Genomic DNA, 15,037 nt, shown 5'->3' on the forward strand with positions numbered 1-15,037 from the left:
AACCAGAATCCTATATCATCTCGGTTTAAAAAGTAGAAACCAGCTAATCTTGAATCCTTTAAAACTCGTTGATATATATTGACAAACTCCAAACAATAAACTAAATACCTATTATATCTCCGTTATAATTAAAAGAAGGAAAAAAGAAAAGGTATTGCTTATAACTCACACACGTCGATCATTAGAAGAAAGAAATAGTTCGTTGCAAATATTTCTAATACTCGCGATCAGTCAAACGTACGATAAACCCTAAAACTGGCGATATGTCGAAAGCTCTGAAAATTAGATACGGAGAAATCGAAGAGCTCATCGACGACGTCGAGACTTACTTCGTTACCGCAAAAAGCTTCGACGTGCTCGATTCTCCTCCGTCCGATCACCGCTTTCTGAGCTCCAACACGACTTGCACGAGCCTGGCTCAGCTCTGCAAGTCGTCGCAGACGAGGCGGATCGGAGAAGAATGGAAGGCCTTCAAATCCCTAAACCCTAGCAACGTCTACGTTAGGGTTTACGAGGCTTCCATGGAGGTCTCCAGAATCGCTCTAGTCGCCCAAGAAGAACTCTCTTCCTCTACTTTTCACCACTGCCTCTTCTTCTTCGACGTCCGATTCCCTAGAGGCTTCCCTTCAAAATCACCTCAGGTACGGACAGAAATTTTGATGAATAAAATTTGTTGATCGCAATAAAATTTGGTTACCAATAAATGTGCTTCTATAATTAATGTAGCTTCGCGTGTAACCTCAGGTGTTTTACCACTCGTTCGGCGAATCGCTGGCCAACACGTGGCATCAGAACGGGACAGTCTCTGCGGAGCTTTTTAACCAGTGGGATAAGCTTAGCTTCGGATCATCGTCGAATAAAGGGAATAAGGAGTCAAATTGTAATGGTAACAAAAAGTCAGCAATTTTGGAGCTTATCGGAATTCTCCGAAAATCGGTGACTAGTACTATAAACCCTAATAACAAGAAGGGGTTTTTGATGAAGAGCTGTGGAGCGATGCTTCGGATGCTACGGTGTCCTCCGAAAGGGTTTGAGGTGTTCGTGGCCGGGTATTTCAGGACCCGGGCCCACCGGATTCTGTTGAATTTTCGATCATCGGTGGATATCTGCGGTGACAGCGATTTGAGGATATTATTCTTCAGGCTTGTGAGGGCGTTTGAGAAGAACGGGACTTATTGCAAGCATCACTACACTCAGCAGCAATATGATCTAGCGTTGTTGGAGGAGAGGACTTATGTGAATCCCATGATCAACGATTATTAATTTTTTTTTCTTTTAATCAAGAGAGCCTTGAGATTGTGTTTTAATTCATAATTGTAATCTTTCTTTTACATGCAACTGTAATTTGTTTTTCCAGTACGAATTAGGAATTGAAAAATAAATTATTTGACAACGAGCTCTTTAGTCTACAATCATGGTGCCGAGCTCGTTCAACCAATGAGGCATGCATATATTGTCAATTGCTGGAGATGGCTGTATTCTTAACCAATACTCGTTTATACACCGTTAAATGGGTCGACTCTAAATGGATGAATAAGTTAACTGGTAATTCCCGTTAACATTTAAACAAGTATGGGTAATGGGTACAAGTATCGAATTTATCGCGCCGGGTTTTGGCACACAAACACGACCAGTCATTAAAAAAACCTTCAAAATCTTGTTATCACTTGCATAGCATGATTTCGATATTGCTTCATTTTGTAGCTTTGAACTTCAATTCAATATGCTTGTGTATTTTATATGACTTTGAATTTGTTGTGTGTTATTTATTTATTGTTATTTTTTTGCTAACCATTTACCAGGTACATGATTTTTCACCGGGGTATAAGTGCTACTCGATCCGCTTGAGAATACGGTACCAAAATAGGGGTAATCATTCATGTCCATCGTTGTCTTCGCGTTGAACACGATTACGAGTTTCACAAATCCATAGTTTATAGCACCCCCAACTGTCTGATACGATTGTCATTGTTTCGCCAATGGCTGCTGAGGAATATCCGCTCTCCTCTCGCCGATACTTGGAAAAAAGTCTTCATCAACATTTTAAAATAGTCTACATAATTGAGTTGAGAATTTGAGTATCAGGGTGTGAACAAAATCAAGGTGGTATTTAACAAGTTGATGCCTATAAAAGATTATTACACAGCTAAAAAATATGCAGTAAATAAGTACTTCTTAGATTTTAGTTCCCAAACAATGTTGAAATCCGACTTTCCACTCTTTCCATTCATCCATTAAGAGCAGTGTATCTCGCTTGTAATTTTAGTTTTTTGTTTTATGTTATTATTATTATTATTATCAGCGGTAAATCAAAACTGACACTTTCTGAGCATAGTTAAATATCCTAAAGTAGGAAAACAAAACTATGTAAAATGTTTTTTTTTTCTTCTTTCATATCTGACCTTTTTCTCATCATAATCGATGAGGTCACTTGAGAATCCTACATCAAAGAAAACACACACACATATATATATATATATATATATATATATATATATATATATATATATATATATATATTGAGGTCTCAATGTATAGGTCAAAGGTCGAAGATCTGCAATCAGATCTGAGAAAAAAAAAAGGAATTGAAACTATATAAATTAGAGCATAATACCAAGATGATCTAAATCGCAGCGGAGGTCTTCGCGTTTCTCTGATATATCAGTTTAAGAGATTCGAATCTTGGATCTTCGAATTCATTGAGCTTGGTCAGAAAGAAAACTGAAAAAGGAATATCACGAGTTTGGGCGTGAATCTAAAAGTCAGCACGGATATGAACATTCACGTCGGTTTAGATTCACGCCGAAACCTGAAATACACCTCTTCCTTCCTGTTCCTCCAAGCTGTGGGTTCACATCGCCATTAACGGAGATATAAAAGACATAAGACCCAAGAAGATGAGCTAAAGTAAGCTTCTTAAAAGCCCAACCAACACTGGCCCAATATTGCTTAACCTTTTCTTCTTAAGATGGTAATTTCTTTATTATTAAATTTTCTAAATCTTCTATTTCTTTTACAAAAACACACGATTTGCTTTTTATTTTAAATAAAATTATAAATAGAATAATAAAGCTAAATGAAACATTAAAATGGTGTAAAAAAACATCAAATAATACAGTTAACAAAAAGGAACTGCAATATATATATACATTTATATATATATATATATATATATATATATATATATATATATATATATATATATATCTCTCAAAATAGTAGACTGTCAATATTTGACTCACTATTTTATTATTTAAAAATGGAACTCTTTATTGTTTTGTTTTTTTTTTTTAACATGAATGTCCTACATTTCAAATCTTTAAGTTAAATATTGCAAATTAACGTTCTAAAAAGGATGAGAGTAAACCGAAAATAGAATTTAAAGATATATAAGGTCGACAATATTTTGGAATAATTTTGGGAATTCGTGAAGGACCGCGAAAGTGAACATAAATTTCCAACGGTTTTAAATAAACTCTATGGGAAGGAAATTCAATGGGAAAATTATGTAATTAATTTTTCGGTCATGTTTTACACTTCTCGAGGTAGGAATAAGAGGAAAAGGACTCAATTGCAACATGTAAATCAAAGAAAAGATTGTTTGTAGTAGAAATTAAAAGAGTCATAAAAAGAAAAGATTTCATGAGCAAATAAGGGAGGACATAATTGCAATTTTTTAATGAATTCCTTGGCTTTATCTCTCCTTGTTTAATTGCAATCCATTGTGATGTTGGTAGAGAGGAAGGAAAGCAAAATGAAGGGAATTTGATGAATTGATTTTCCATGGGATCCACCAATATCAATCCCTCCCATTTTGGATAGATTTAGATGGAAACAGAAAATGATGTAATTTATACACATAACCTTTGTCAATATATATATTTCGAAGATAAATGCCCATGATCGGTAGAATCCTACGGTGAATGAACTATGAGTATCTCACTTCGTACGGGGCTGCTAATGTCATTTAATGTTGTTAGATCAAATACATACAGATACAGTTCATGCAGTTTAATGTGGTTAGATCAATGAAATTCATCAGATACGAGGTATTGTAGTGAAGATAATCGAAATGACGGAGAATGTGAGATGCTCTAAGGTATATATAATGGTAGTATAATAATTTTAATACAATAAACATCAATCATTCTTCTCTATATTTTATATATACCAAATAACAAATGGATGGATTATAATCTTTCCTCACATCACTTCCATTTCCTTTCTCTTCCATTGAACTTAATGCATCCACTCATTTTTCCATCCTTCCTATCAAACAAAAGTCGGTTTCTTCTTTTTTCTCGACTTAGTTACACGCAAAAATAAAATAAAAGAAGAAGGAACGAAGAAAGAAAACTAAGAGGAGAGAGAGAGAGAGAGAGAGAGAGAGAGAGAGAGAGAGAGAAAGAAGAGACCGCGAAGTTGACGGAGTGCCTTTTCAATGATTGCGCACGGCGTGGGCTGGGCGAGAGAGAGAGAGGATTGTTGCTGGAGGTTTGTCTCCATCTCGAGGTAAAGGGATATCTCATTTTCTTCTCATTTTGGTTCGAATTTCTGGATTCGATAATTGAATTATAAATCTAAAAATGAATTTGGGGCTTTTCTTCTTCTAGGGTTTGAGGCTGAAATTTGATTTCGGGGTTTTGCTCTCGAAAGTTTCGGCAACGAAAATTAGAGACATAAAAGAAGAAGAGGTGAGCAGAAACTTACAAGAAGTTCATCAAATTTTACGTCAAGGCAATGAATCTTGAATTCCATTGTATTTTGCTTGAATTTCAATATTGAGAAGTTTAGAGTTTCTGAAATTGGGATTCTACCTCTAGGATTCATGAGTATGAATTCAAAGTCGTTTATGATTATCAATTTTGTTTTTGTTTTATGAAATATTGTTTTTCTGAATTGCACATTATAGTACAACGAACTTGTACAGTCTGCTATGTTCTAAAATGATTTACGTTGTTATTTTTCCTGGATAGTGTTGTCGCACGAAAATGAACAACTATTTAAAACCTCGGGCGGTTCGATCCAAGGCCGGACCAAGTGATCGCACCCGGACCAAGAGTGTGAACTCGATAGTCTCGAGTTAGGGTTCTCTCCGATCAACCCGCCTCTCGGGAGAGGTAGGGGGTGAGGAGGAGGAGTGACCGTGCCGTGGTTGTCGGCTGCCTATGTACCCGTGCGTGGGATCTGGTCAGAACGTAGTTCAAGCGTGAACGACGCAGTATGAGGCGCGGAGCCTTGATGGAGAGGCGTGCTCAACGAAGGAGACGAGGCGCGAGGAGTCCTCGGCGGCGTCTCAGAGCTTCGGAGATCGCGTAGGCGTCTAGCGTGTTAGACGCGCGAGGGTAGCTCTAGTTGAGAACCCTAGGGGCGTGCTTGAGCACCGGAGAACGTTCGGTCAAAGGGAGCGACGTCCGGGAAGTCCCCGTGAGTGCTTCGGAACCTTTGAGAACGAGGGAGGGAGAAGAGAATCTGCTTCAGGCCAAATGTGGCATCCAGAGAAGCAGAGGCGAATAAGAAATCGAGCGTGTCGATAGGAGACGAAGAGAATTTTGTGTATTGAATAGGATTCAATGGGATAGCTTTCCCCTCAATAAGAGAGGGTATTTATAGGTGTTTGGGAGCCTTAGAAGGCTTCTTTTTCGTCCATGTGGGACTAGGAACGCATGTGGCATCAAGCGGAGGCGCACGGCGCGCGCGGCGCACAAAGAGCAGCGCACAACGCGCGGCGCGCAGCGCGCGGCGCCGGGGGCGCGGCGCGCGGGTCATCTGGCGCGGCGCGCGGGTGCGCGGCGCGCTGTCTTGATGGCGCGGCGCGCTGCTTGCTGCGCGGCTGGCCGGCGCAACTTGCTGTGCGCGCGGCGAATGGCTCGTCTTGCCGGACTCTTGCGGGCCTTTAGGGGTCTTCGAATACCATTCTTGCCATGCGAAATATGAAGGTTTCTACTCGATGAGAGTGGCTCGACTCGAGGAACAACTCAAGGCTCGACTTGAGGAGCGACCTGAGGCTCGACTCGAGGAACAACTCAAGGCTCGACTCGAGGAGCGACTCGAGGAACGTGAGGATTTGGCACGAGGACTTGTCAGTCGACTCGTGACAGAAGGCTTGCCGCTCTTCAGGACCTCCGGCCTGACCATCGGCCCTTTGAACGGCGTGTCTTCTTGGCGTCTCGGGTTTTCCGAAAACGACCGACAACATTAGCCCCCCAAGTTTATCGCTCGGGAGGCCTCGGGCGGTGAACTTTTAGTTGTTTCCGCCGGGTGTTTGAGGAAATTTTATCTCCCAGGGCTTCGCTGTCGCGAAGCTTTTGTGAACATATAGAATATTCTTGCGAATGCTAGTGCTCTCTCTCGCTTTTCCGTTTCTCTCGACACGAGTGTGTGATCGACACGTGGAGGAGGATCCAAGCGGATAGGAGACGTAGCTCGACGTGGGCGAGGCAGGCGTGTTTGCGTCCATCGCTCTAGTCCCGGAGCAAAGGGGACATGCGTGGGCAAGCGGGACATGCAGTTGTGTAGAGGCGTACCGGCGTGTCGCAGGTCGTTGATCTTGTGGCGAAGTCACGCCCAAGTCTTTCTTCGATGGCATTTTGTTTGATAATATCATCAATCCGGAGTCCATGGGACTCGACGGTGATTAGCAGGGCGACGATTGTGTAATCGTGACTTATTAGGGGAAGATCATGGCTTCCGTCTCGGCCAGCTTGGAAGGCGACTGCACTTTTGCATTTTGCAAAGGCGTGCTCATTCCGAGGTCTCGAAGATGGAGGTTGATGTTGCGGGCTGATGCTTTGACAAGACGGAGTGGCACCTGGCAGAAGGCTCTGCCGCACCGGAAGGCTTCGACTGCTCGGGGATAAACGCTAAAAGTTTGACCACGCATCAAGCATAAGTCGGTCTCACGGGGCATCCGCCATTCCCGCCTTGGTGACGCTTCTTCGTCTGCGTTCGGAAGATCGGCCTTTATTCCCCAGGCGCGAGCGCGGGTCTCTGCTTTGGCTAACATGTTCTTCAGGTTGCTCCAGCTGTTTGTTCGAGGAGCGGGACTCGACTCGAGGAGAACGACTCAAGGCTCGACTCGAGGAGCGAAACTCGACTCGAGGAGACTGACTCAAGGCTCGACTCGAGGAGCAAAGCTCGACTCGAGGAGACTGACTCAAGTCTCAACTCGAGGGGCTAGGCTCGACTCGGGGAGCCGACTCAAGTCTCGACTCGAGGGGCTAGGCTCGACTCAAGGAGATTGGCTGGACTTTAAGGAATATGACTCTACTCGAGGAGCGATGCTTGACTCGAGGAGTATGACTCGATTCGAGGAGCAAGACTCCACTCGGGGAGAATGGCTTGATGAGTGATGGTCGACTCGAGAGGGATGACTCAAGGAGAGTGACTCGACTCGAGGAACATGGCTCGACTCGAGGAGGGTGTGACTCGACTTGAGGAGGACGTCTTGACTCGAGGAGCAGTGCTCGACTCAAGGAGAATGATTTGACTCAAGGAGCGAGACTCGACTCAAGGAGCGTGACTCGACTTTGAGGAGCGATGCTCGACTTGAGAAGAATGGTTCGATTTCAGGAGCAAGACTCGACTCGAGGAGAATGACTTGACTCGAGGAGCGAAGCTCAACTCGAGGAGACTGACTCGACTCGAGAAGCGAAGCTCGACTCGAGGAGGATGACTCGACCCGAGGAGCGAAGCTCGACTCGAGGAGGATGACTTGACTCAAGGAGCGAAGCTCGACTCGAGGAGACTGACTCGACTCGAGAAGCGAAGCTCGACTCGAGGAGGATGACTCGACTCGAGGAGCGAAGCTCGACTCGAGGAGAATGACTTGACTCGAGGAGCGAAGCTCAACTCGATGAGACTAACTCGACTCGAGGAGCGAAGCTCGACTCGAGGAGGACGACTCGACTCGAGGAGCGAGGCTCGACTCGAGGAGAATGACTTGACTCGAGGAGCGAAGCTCAACTCGAGGAGACTGACTCGACTCGAGAAGCGAAGCTCAACTCGAGGAGGATGACTCGACTCGAGGAGCGAAGCTCGACTCGAGGAGGATGACTCGACTCGAGAAGCGAAGCTCGGCTCGAGGAGGATGACTCGACTCGAGGAGCGAAGCTCAACTCGAGGAGACTGACTCAACTCGAGAAGCGAAGCAAGACTAGATGAGACTGACTCGACTCGAGGAGCGAAGCTCGACTTGAGGAGAATGACTTGACTCGAGGAGCAAAGCTCAACTCGAGGAGACTGACTCGACTCGAGAAGCGAAGCTCGACTCGAGGAGCGAGGCTCGACTCGAGGAGAATGACTTGACTCGAGGAGCGAAGCTCGACTCGAGAAGGACAACTCGACTCGGGGAGCGAGGCTCGACTTGAGGAGAATGACTTGACTCGAGGAGCGAAGCTCAACTCGAGGAGACTGACTCGACTCGAGAAGCGAAGCTCGACTCGAGGAGGATGACTCGACTCGAGGAGCGAAGCTCGACTCAAGGAGGATGACTCGACTCGAGGAACGAAGCTCGACTCGAGGAGAATGACTTGACTCGAGGAGCGAAGCTCAACTCGATGAGAGTGACTTGACTCGAGGAGCGTGGCTCGACTCGAGGAGAATGACTTGACTCGAGGAGCGAAGCTCAACTCGAGGAGACTGACTCGACTCGAGGAGCGAAGCTCTACTCGAGGAGGATGAGTCGACTCGAGGAGCGAGGCTCGACTTGAGGAGACTGACTCGACTCGAGGAGCGAAGCTCGACTCGAGGAGAATGACTCGACACGAGGAGCGAAGCTCGACTCGAGGAGAATGACTCGACTCGAGGAGCGAAGCTCGGCTCGAGGAGGATGACTCGACTCGAGGAGCGAGGCTCAACTCGAGGAGACTGACTCGACTCGAGAAGCGAAGCTCGACTCGATGAGACTGACTCGACTCGAGGAGCGAAGCTCGACTCGAGGAGAATGACTTGACTCGAGGAGCAAAGCTCGACTCGAGGAGACTGACTCGACTCGAGAAGCGAAGCTCGACTCGAGGAGGATGACTCGACTCGAGGAGCGAAGCTCGACTTGAGGAGAATGACTTGACTCGAGGAGCGAAGCTCAACTCGATGAGACTGACTCGACTCGAGGAGCGAAGCTCGACTCGAAGAGAATGACTTGACTCGAGGAGTGAAGCTCAACTCGAAGAGACTGACTCGACTCGAGAAGCGAAGCTCGACTCGAGGAGGACGACTCGACTCGAGGAGCGAGGCTCGACTCGAGGAGAATGACTTGACTCGAGGAGCGATGCTCAACTCGAGGAGACTGACTCGACTCGAGAAGCGAAGCTCGACTCGAGGAGGATGACTCGACTCGAGGAGCGAAGTCTCAGCTAGTTCAGGCCGAGCGAGGTTCTTGCTCGGAGGCGGGGTTCGCGAGTTTTTGCGAGCAGCTTCAATTAACTCGCATGGAACGGGGATTCTCCCAAGGTTAGTGTGATCGTGTTTAGCTAGCGATGGCGAAGACAGCATGAACTGCGCCTTGTACGGCGGTTCAGGTGCGTTGCGATTTAGTCATTATATGCAACGCTTTGTGGCGACTCTTAGCGCGTCGTGAGAAGCGGTTTTGTGCGTCGTTTAGGTGCCTTAGGCACATTGCGAGGGATGGCCTAGATGCACCATGCAGGCTTCTTAGGTGTGCCGTATAGGCGTTTTAGATGAGCCATGTAGGCATCTTGGTTGCGCCATGTAGGCGTTTTAGGTGTGCTATGGTTGTGCCATGTAGACGTCTTACGTGTGCCATGTAGGCGTCTTAAGTGCGCCATGTAGGCGTCTTAGGTTGCGCCATGTAGGCGTCTTAAGTGCGCCATGTAGGCGTCTTAGGTTACGCCATGTAGGCGTCTTACTGGTTGCGCCTTTACGCGTCTTACGTGCGCCATGTAGGCGTCTTAGGTCGCGCCATGTAGGCGTCTTACGGGTTGCGCCTTTACGCGTCTTACGTGCGCCATGTAGGCGTCTTAGGTTGCGCCATGTAGGCGTCTTACGGGCTGCGCCTTTACGCGTCTTACGTGCACCATGTAGGCGTCTTAGGTTGCGCCATGTAGGCGTCTTACGGACTGCGCCTTTACGCGTCTTACGTGCGCCATATAGGCGTCTTAGGTTGCGCCATGTAGGCGTCTTACGGGCTACGCCTTTACGCGTCTTACGTGCGCCATGTAGGCGTCTTAGGTTGCGCCATGTAGGCGTCTTAAGTGCGCCATGTAGGCGTCTTAGGTTGCGCCATGTAGGCGTCTTAAGTGCGCCATGTAGGCGTCTTAGGTTACGCCATGTAGGCGTCTTACTGGTTGCGCCTTTACGCGTCTTACGTGCGCCATGTAGGCGTCTTAGGTCGCGCCATGTAGGCGTCTTACGGGTTGCGCCTTTACGCGTCTTACGTGCGCCATGTAGGCGTCTTAGGTTGCGCCATGTAGGCGTCTTACGGGCTGCGCCTTTACGCGTCTTACGTGCACCATGTAGGCGTCTTAGGTTGCGCCATGTAGGCGTCTTACGGACTGCGCCTTTACGCGTCTTACGTGCGCCATATAGGCGTCTTAGGTTGCGCCATGTAGGCGTCTTACGGGCTACGCCTTTACGCGTCTTACGTGCGCCATGTAGGCGTCTTAGGTTGCGCCATGCAGGCGTCTTACGGGCTGCGCCTTTACGCGTCTTACGTGCGCCATGTAGGCGTCTTAAGTTGCGCCATGTAGGCGTCTTACGGGCTGCGCCTTTACGCGTCTTACGTGCGCCATGTAGGCGTCTTACGTGCGCCATGTAGGCGTCTTAGGTTGCGCCATGTAGGCGTCTTACGGGCTGCGCCTTTACGTGTCTTACGTGCGCCATGTAGGCGTCTTAAGTTGCGTCGCGAGGGACGGCTTTAGCCTGCATCTCGGGGATGTCTTACAGCGCGCCGCGGGGGCGTCTTAGCCTGCATCGCGGGGATGTCTTACGGTGCACCGCGGAGGCGTCTTAGCCTGCATCTCTGGGATGGCTTATGGCGCGTCGCGGAGGCGACTTAGCTTGCATCCCTGGGATGGCTTATGGCGCGCCGCGGAGGCGTCTTTAGCCTGCATCTCTGGGATGTCTTATGGCGCGCCGCAGAGGCGTCTTCAGCCTGCATCTCTGGGATGTCTTATGGCGCGCCGCGGAGGCGTCTTCAGCCTGCATCTCGTGGATGTCTTACGGCGCGCCGTTAAGGCGTCTTGGTTTGAACGCTCGTTCCCGTTTGTGCTCGGGTGTTTTGTTTTTGTGGAGCGTGCTTTCTTTTTGTGGAGCGTACTTTCTTGAATATTTTGAGCGTACTTACCATTGCCTATGTCACCAGCCCCCCGAGTTTTTGGGTTTACAAGCGTAATCTTTGATGATTGAAAATCTTTTATAAAGTGGATTTTGAAAGAAAAACCTCGAACTTTATTAATGTTGCAAAAATTTGAAATCGTAAAACATGGCTCGTAGGCCTTATTGAATTTTGGAAAGCAAAGAAATAAAATGGGGGGAAGCGTTGGCTACTGGTAGTACTGCCTCAAGTGTTCCGCATTCCACAGGCGACGGATCGGTGTCCGTGTATTTGATGTGGTGCGTCTCGTCATGTATGACTTGGTAGACTTTGTGGGGTCCCTCCCCGTTTGGGATAAGGACGTTGGCACCTTGCACTTGGGTGTCATGCAGATGTCTTCGTGGACTTCGCGGAGGACCTTGGTCAACTTGACGAGGTCTCTAAGTTGAGAGATCGTGTTAACCGTCTTTCTAGCGGTCTTTCCATTGATTCCTTGGATGTAGCATATTCTTGGCTTGGGATTGGTCTCCCGCCATGATGCCGATTCCATCCTTGGTAGGGAACTTCACCAGTAGGTGGTATGTAGAAGTAATAGCCCTTAGTCGGTTCAACGTGGGTCGCCCAACGATTACGTTGTAGGGGGACTCTTGGTCGACCACTAGGAATGGGACCATGTGAACGACTTCAATGCCTCCGGGAGTCCCGAAGGTGACCGGTAGATCGATGATGCCTCCGGTCATGACTCTCTCCCCAGTGAACCCGAATAGAGGCGTTTGGGTCGGAGTTGGACGTAGCCCCCCGAGCTTCATGCGCTCTAAGGTGGACTTGAAAATTATGTCGGCAGCACTGCCGTTGTGGATGAGAACTCTTTTCATCAAGTTGTTAGCCACTTGGGCTTTGAGCACTATTGCGTCATTGTGCGGATGCACAACTCGCTTGGTCTCTTTGCTGGTGAAGTAAATCGTCTCGTGAGGCACGGACGGAGGCTCTTCGTGCATAAAGTTTTAAGGCTCGACTCGAGGAGCGAAGCTCGATTCGAGGAGAATGACTCGTCTCGAGAAGCAAGGCTCGACTCGAGGAGTGTGACGCGTCTCGAAGAGCATGGCTCGACTTGAGGAGTATGACTCGATTCGAGAAGCAAGGCTCGACTCGAGGAGTGTGACTCGACTCAAGGAGCGAAGCTCGATTCGAGGAGAATGACTCATCTCGAGGAACAAGGCTCGACTCGAGGAGAATGACTCGACTCGAGGAGCGGAGCTCGATTCGAAGAGAATGACTCGACTCGAGGAGCAAGGCTCGACTCGAGAAGTGTGACTCGTCTCGAAGAGCATGGCTCGGCTCGAGGAGTATGACTCGGTTCGAGGAGCGAAGCTCGATTCGAGGAGAGCGATTCGACTCGAGGAGCAAGGCTCGACTCGAGGAGTGTGACTCATCTCGAAGAGCATGGCTCGGCTTGAGGAATATGACACGGTTCGAGGAGAGCGACTCGACTCGAGGAGCAAGGCTCGACTCGAGGAGAATGACTCGACTCGAGGAGCAAGGCTCGACTCGAGGAGAATGACTTGTCTCGAGGAGCGAAGCTCGACTCGAGGAAAATGACTCGACTCGAGGAGCAAGGCTCGACTCGAGGAGAATGACTCGACTCGAGGAGCGAGGCTCGACTCGAGGAGAATGACTCGTCTCGAGGAGCAAGGCTCGACTCGAGGAGTGTGGCTCGTCTCGAAGAGCAAGGCTTGACTCGAGGAGTGTGACTCGACTCAAGGAGCGAAGCTCGATTCGAGGAGAATGACTTGACTCGAGGAGCGATGCTCGACTCGACTTTGCAGCCATTCGGTTGTGGTACCTTGCGTTCTTCGCCTTTAGTTGGCGGATACTCTCCTCCAACTCCATGATGCGGTCGTCCCTGCTATCAGGAGATGGAGATGGTGAGCGGGTCAAGCTCTCTTCGTGGAGAGACTCTTCGTCGCCATGCGCTCGGGAGCGCAAGAAGTATTTCTTGGTCCCAATGACGTTATCGGGGTTGTTAACGCCCTCAGAAGGTACGGGTGGTTGGCTACTCATCGTTTCTCAAGTTCGAGAAAGTTGAGTTTGCAGAAGAAAAGAAGAAGATGAACAGAAGGGATTTCGGCTGAACAGGTCAGGAAGCCCCCTCCTTCTAGCGCCAAAATGTTGTCGCACGAAAATGAACAACTATTTAAAACCTCGGGAGGTTCGATCCAAGGCCGGACCAAGTGATCGCACCCGGGCCAAGAGTGTGAACTCGATAGTCTCGAGTTAGGGTTCTCTCCGATCAACCCGCCTCTCGGGAGAGGTAGGGGGTGAGGAGGAGGAGTGACCGTGCCTTGGTTGTCGGCTGCCTACGTACCCGTGCGTGGGATCAGGTTAGAACGTAGTTCAAGCGTGAACGACGCAGTATGAGGCGCGGAGCCTTGATGGAGAGGCGTGCTCAACGAAGGAGACGAGGCGCGAGGAGTCCTCGGCGGCGTCTCAGAGCTTCAGAGATCGCGTAGGCGTCTAGCGTGTTAGACGCGCGAGGGTAGCTCTAGTTGAGAACCCTAGGGGCGTGCTTGAGCACCGGAGAACGTTCGGTCAAAGGGAGCGACGTCCGGGAAGTCCCCGTGAGTGCTTCGAAACCTTTGAGAACGAGGGAGGGAGAAGAGAATCTGCTTCAGGCCAAATGTGGCATCCAGAGAAGCAGAGGCGAATAAGAAATCGAGCGTGTCGATAGGAGACGAAGAGAATTTTGTGTATTGAATAGGATTCAATGGGATAGCTTTCCCCTCAATAAGAGAGGGTATTTATAGGTGTTTGGGAGCCTTAGAAGGCTTCTTTTTCGTCCATGTAGGACTAGGAACGCATGTGGCATCAAGCGGAGGCGCACGGCGCGCGCGGCGCACAAAGAGCAGCGCACAACGCGCGGCACGCAGCGCGCGGCGCAGGGGGCGCGGCGCGCGGGTCATCTGGCGCGGCGCGCGGGTGCGCGGCGCATGGAGCGCGCGGCGCGGGCGCGTCTTGGCGCGGCGCGCGCCTGCCTGGCGCGGCGCGCTGTCTTGATGGCGCGGCGCGCTGCTTGCTGCGCGGCTGGCCGGCGCAGCTTGCTGTACGCGCGGCGAATGGCTCGTCTTGCCGGACTCTTGCGGGCCTTTAGGGGTCTTCGAATACCATTCTTGCCATGCGAAATATGAAGGTTTCTACTCGATGAGAGTGGCTCGACTCGAGGAACAACTCAAGGCTCGACTTGAGGAGCGACCTGAGGCTCGACTCGAGGAACAACTCAAGGCTCGACTCGAGGAGCGACCTGAGGCTCGACTCGAGGAGCGACCCGAGGCTCGACTCGAGGAACGTGAGGATTTGGCACGAGGACTTGTCAGTCGACTCGTGACAGAAGGCTTGCCGCTCTTCAGGACCTCCGCCCTGACCATCGGCCCTTTGAACGGCGTGTCTTCTTGGCGTCTCGGGTTTTCCAAAAACGATCGACAACAGATAGTAGACTTCCTGAGCTTGCTGTAGAGTCCAAGTACTCGTAAAACGAATAAGTATTGAATGGGATATGATTTTTGAAAATGGTGATCCAAAGCAGTGAAAATTGATATTTTCATAATTGTAACTCGATATTACGGGCTGTTTTCGAGGTACTTATTCAGATTGGAATAATGCTTGTAATATTAATCCCGAAAGCAACGGAATCTAGCTTTGCTATGAAACTAGAGTTTTTGGATTCAGAATTGTGCATCTTGAGTTACAATGCATTTTGCGATAGTTGTC

The 15,037-nt window shown here is 48.8% G+C and overlaps 1 protein-coding gene across 1 annotated transcript; it reads left to right on the forward strand.

Annotated features, from left to right (window-relative positions):
- Positions 1-263: 263 nt before the first annotated feature.
- Positions 264-1,263, forward strand: LOC149389932 (ubiquitin-conjugating enzyme family protein). Its single transcript, XM_089622765.1, has 2 exons — positions 264-641; positions 745-1,263. Exons 1-2 carry the CDS (start codon positions 264-266, stop codon positions 1,261-1,263), a joined length of 897 nt encoding a protein of 298 aa, XP_089478891.1.
- Positions 1,264-15,037: the final 13,774 nt, after the last annotated feature.

Source organism: Urtica dioica, chromosome 8 (genome assembly GCF_054948205.1).
Source record: "Urtica dioica subsp. dioica isolate 48M chromosome 8, U.dioica_male_clone48M_v1_H2, whole genome shotgun sequence".
Lineage (NCBI taxonomy): Eukaryota > Viridiplantae > Streptophyta > Magnoliopsida > Rosales > Urticaceae > Urtica > Urtica dioica.

Excerpts from the sequence above, each read along its gene's own strand:
- LOC149389932 (XM_089622765.1), top strand. The coding sequence starts at position 264 with ATGTCGAAAGCTCTGAAAATTAGATACGGAGAAATCGAAGAGCTCATC. Across the intron at positions 642-744 it reads TCCCTTCAAAATCACCTCAG|GTGTTTTACCACTCGTTCGG; the intron begins GTACGGACAGAA and ends GTGTAACCTCAG.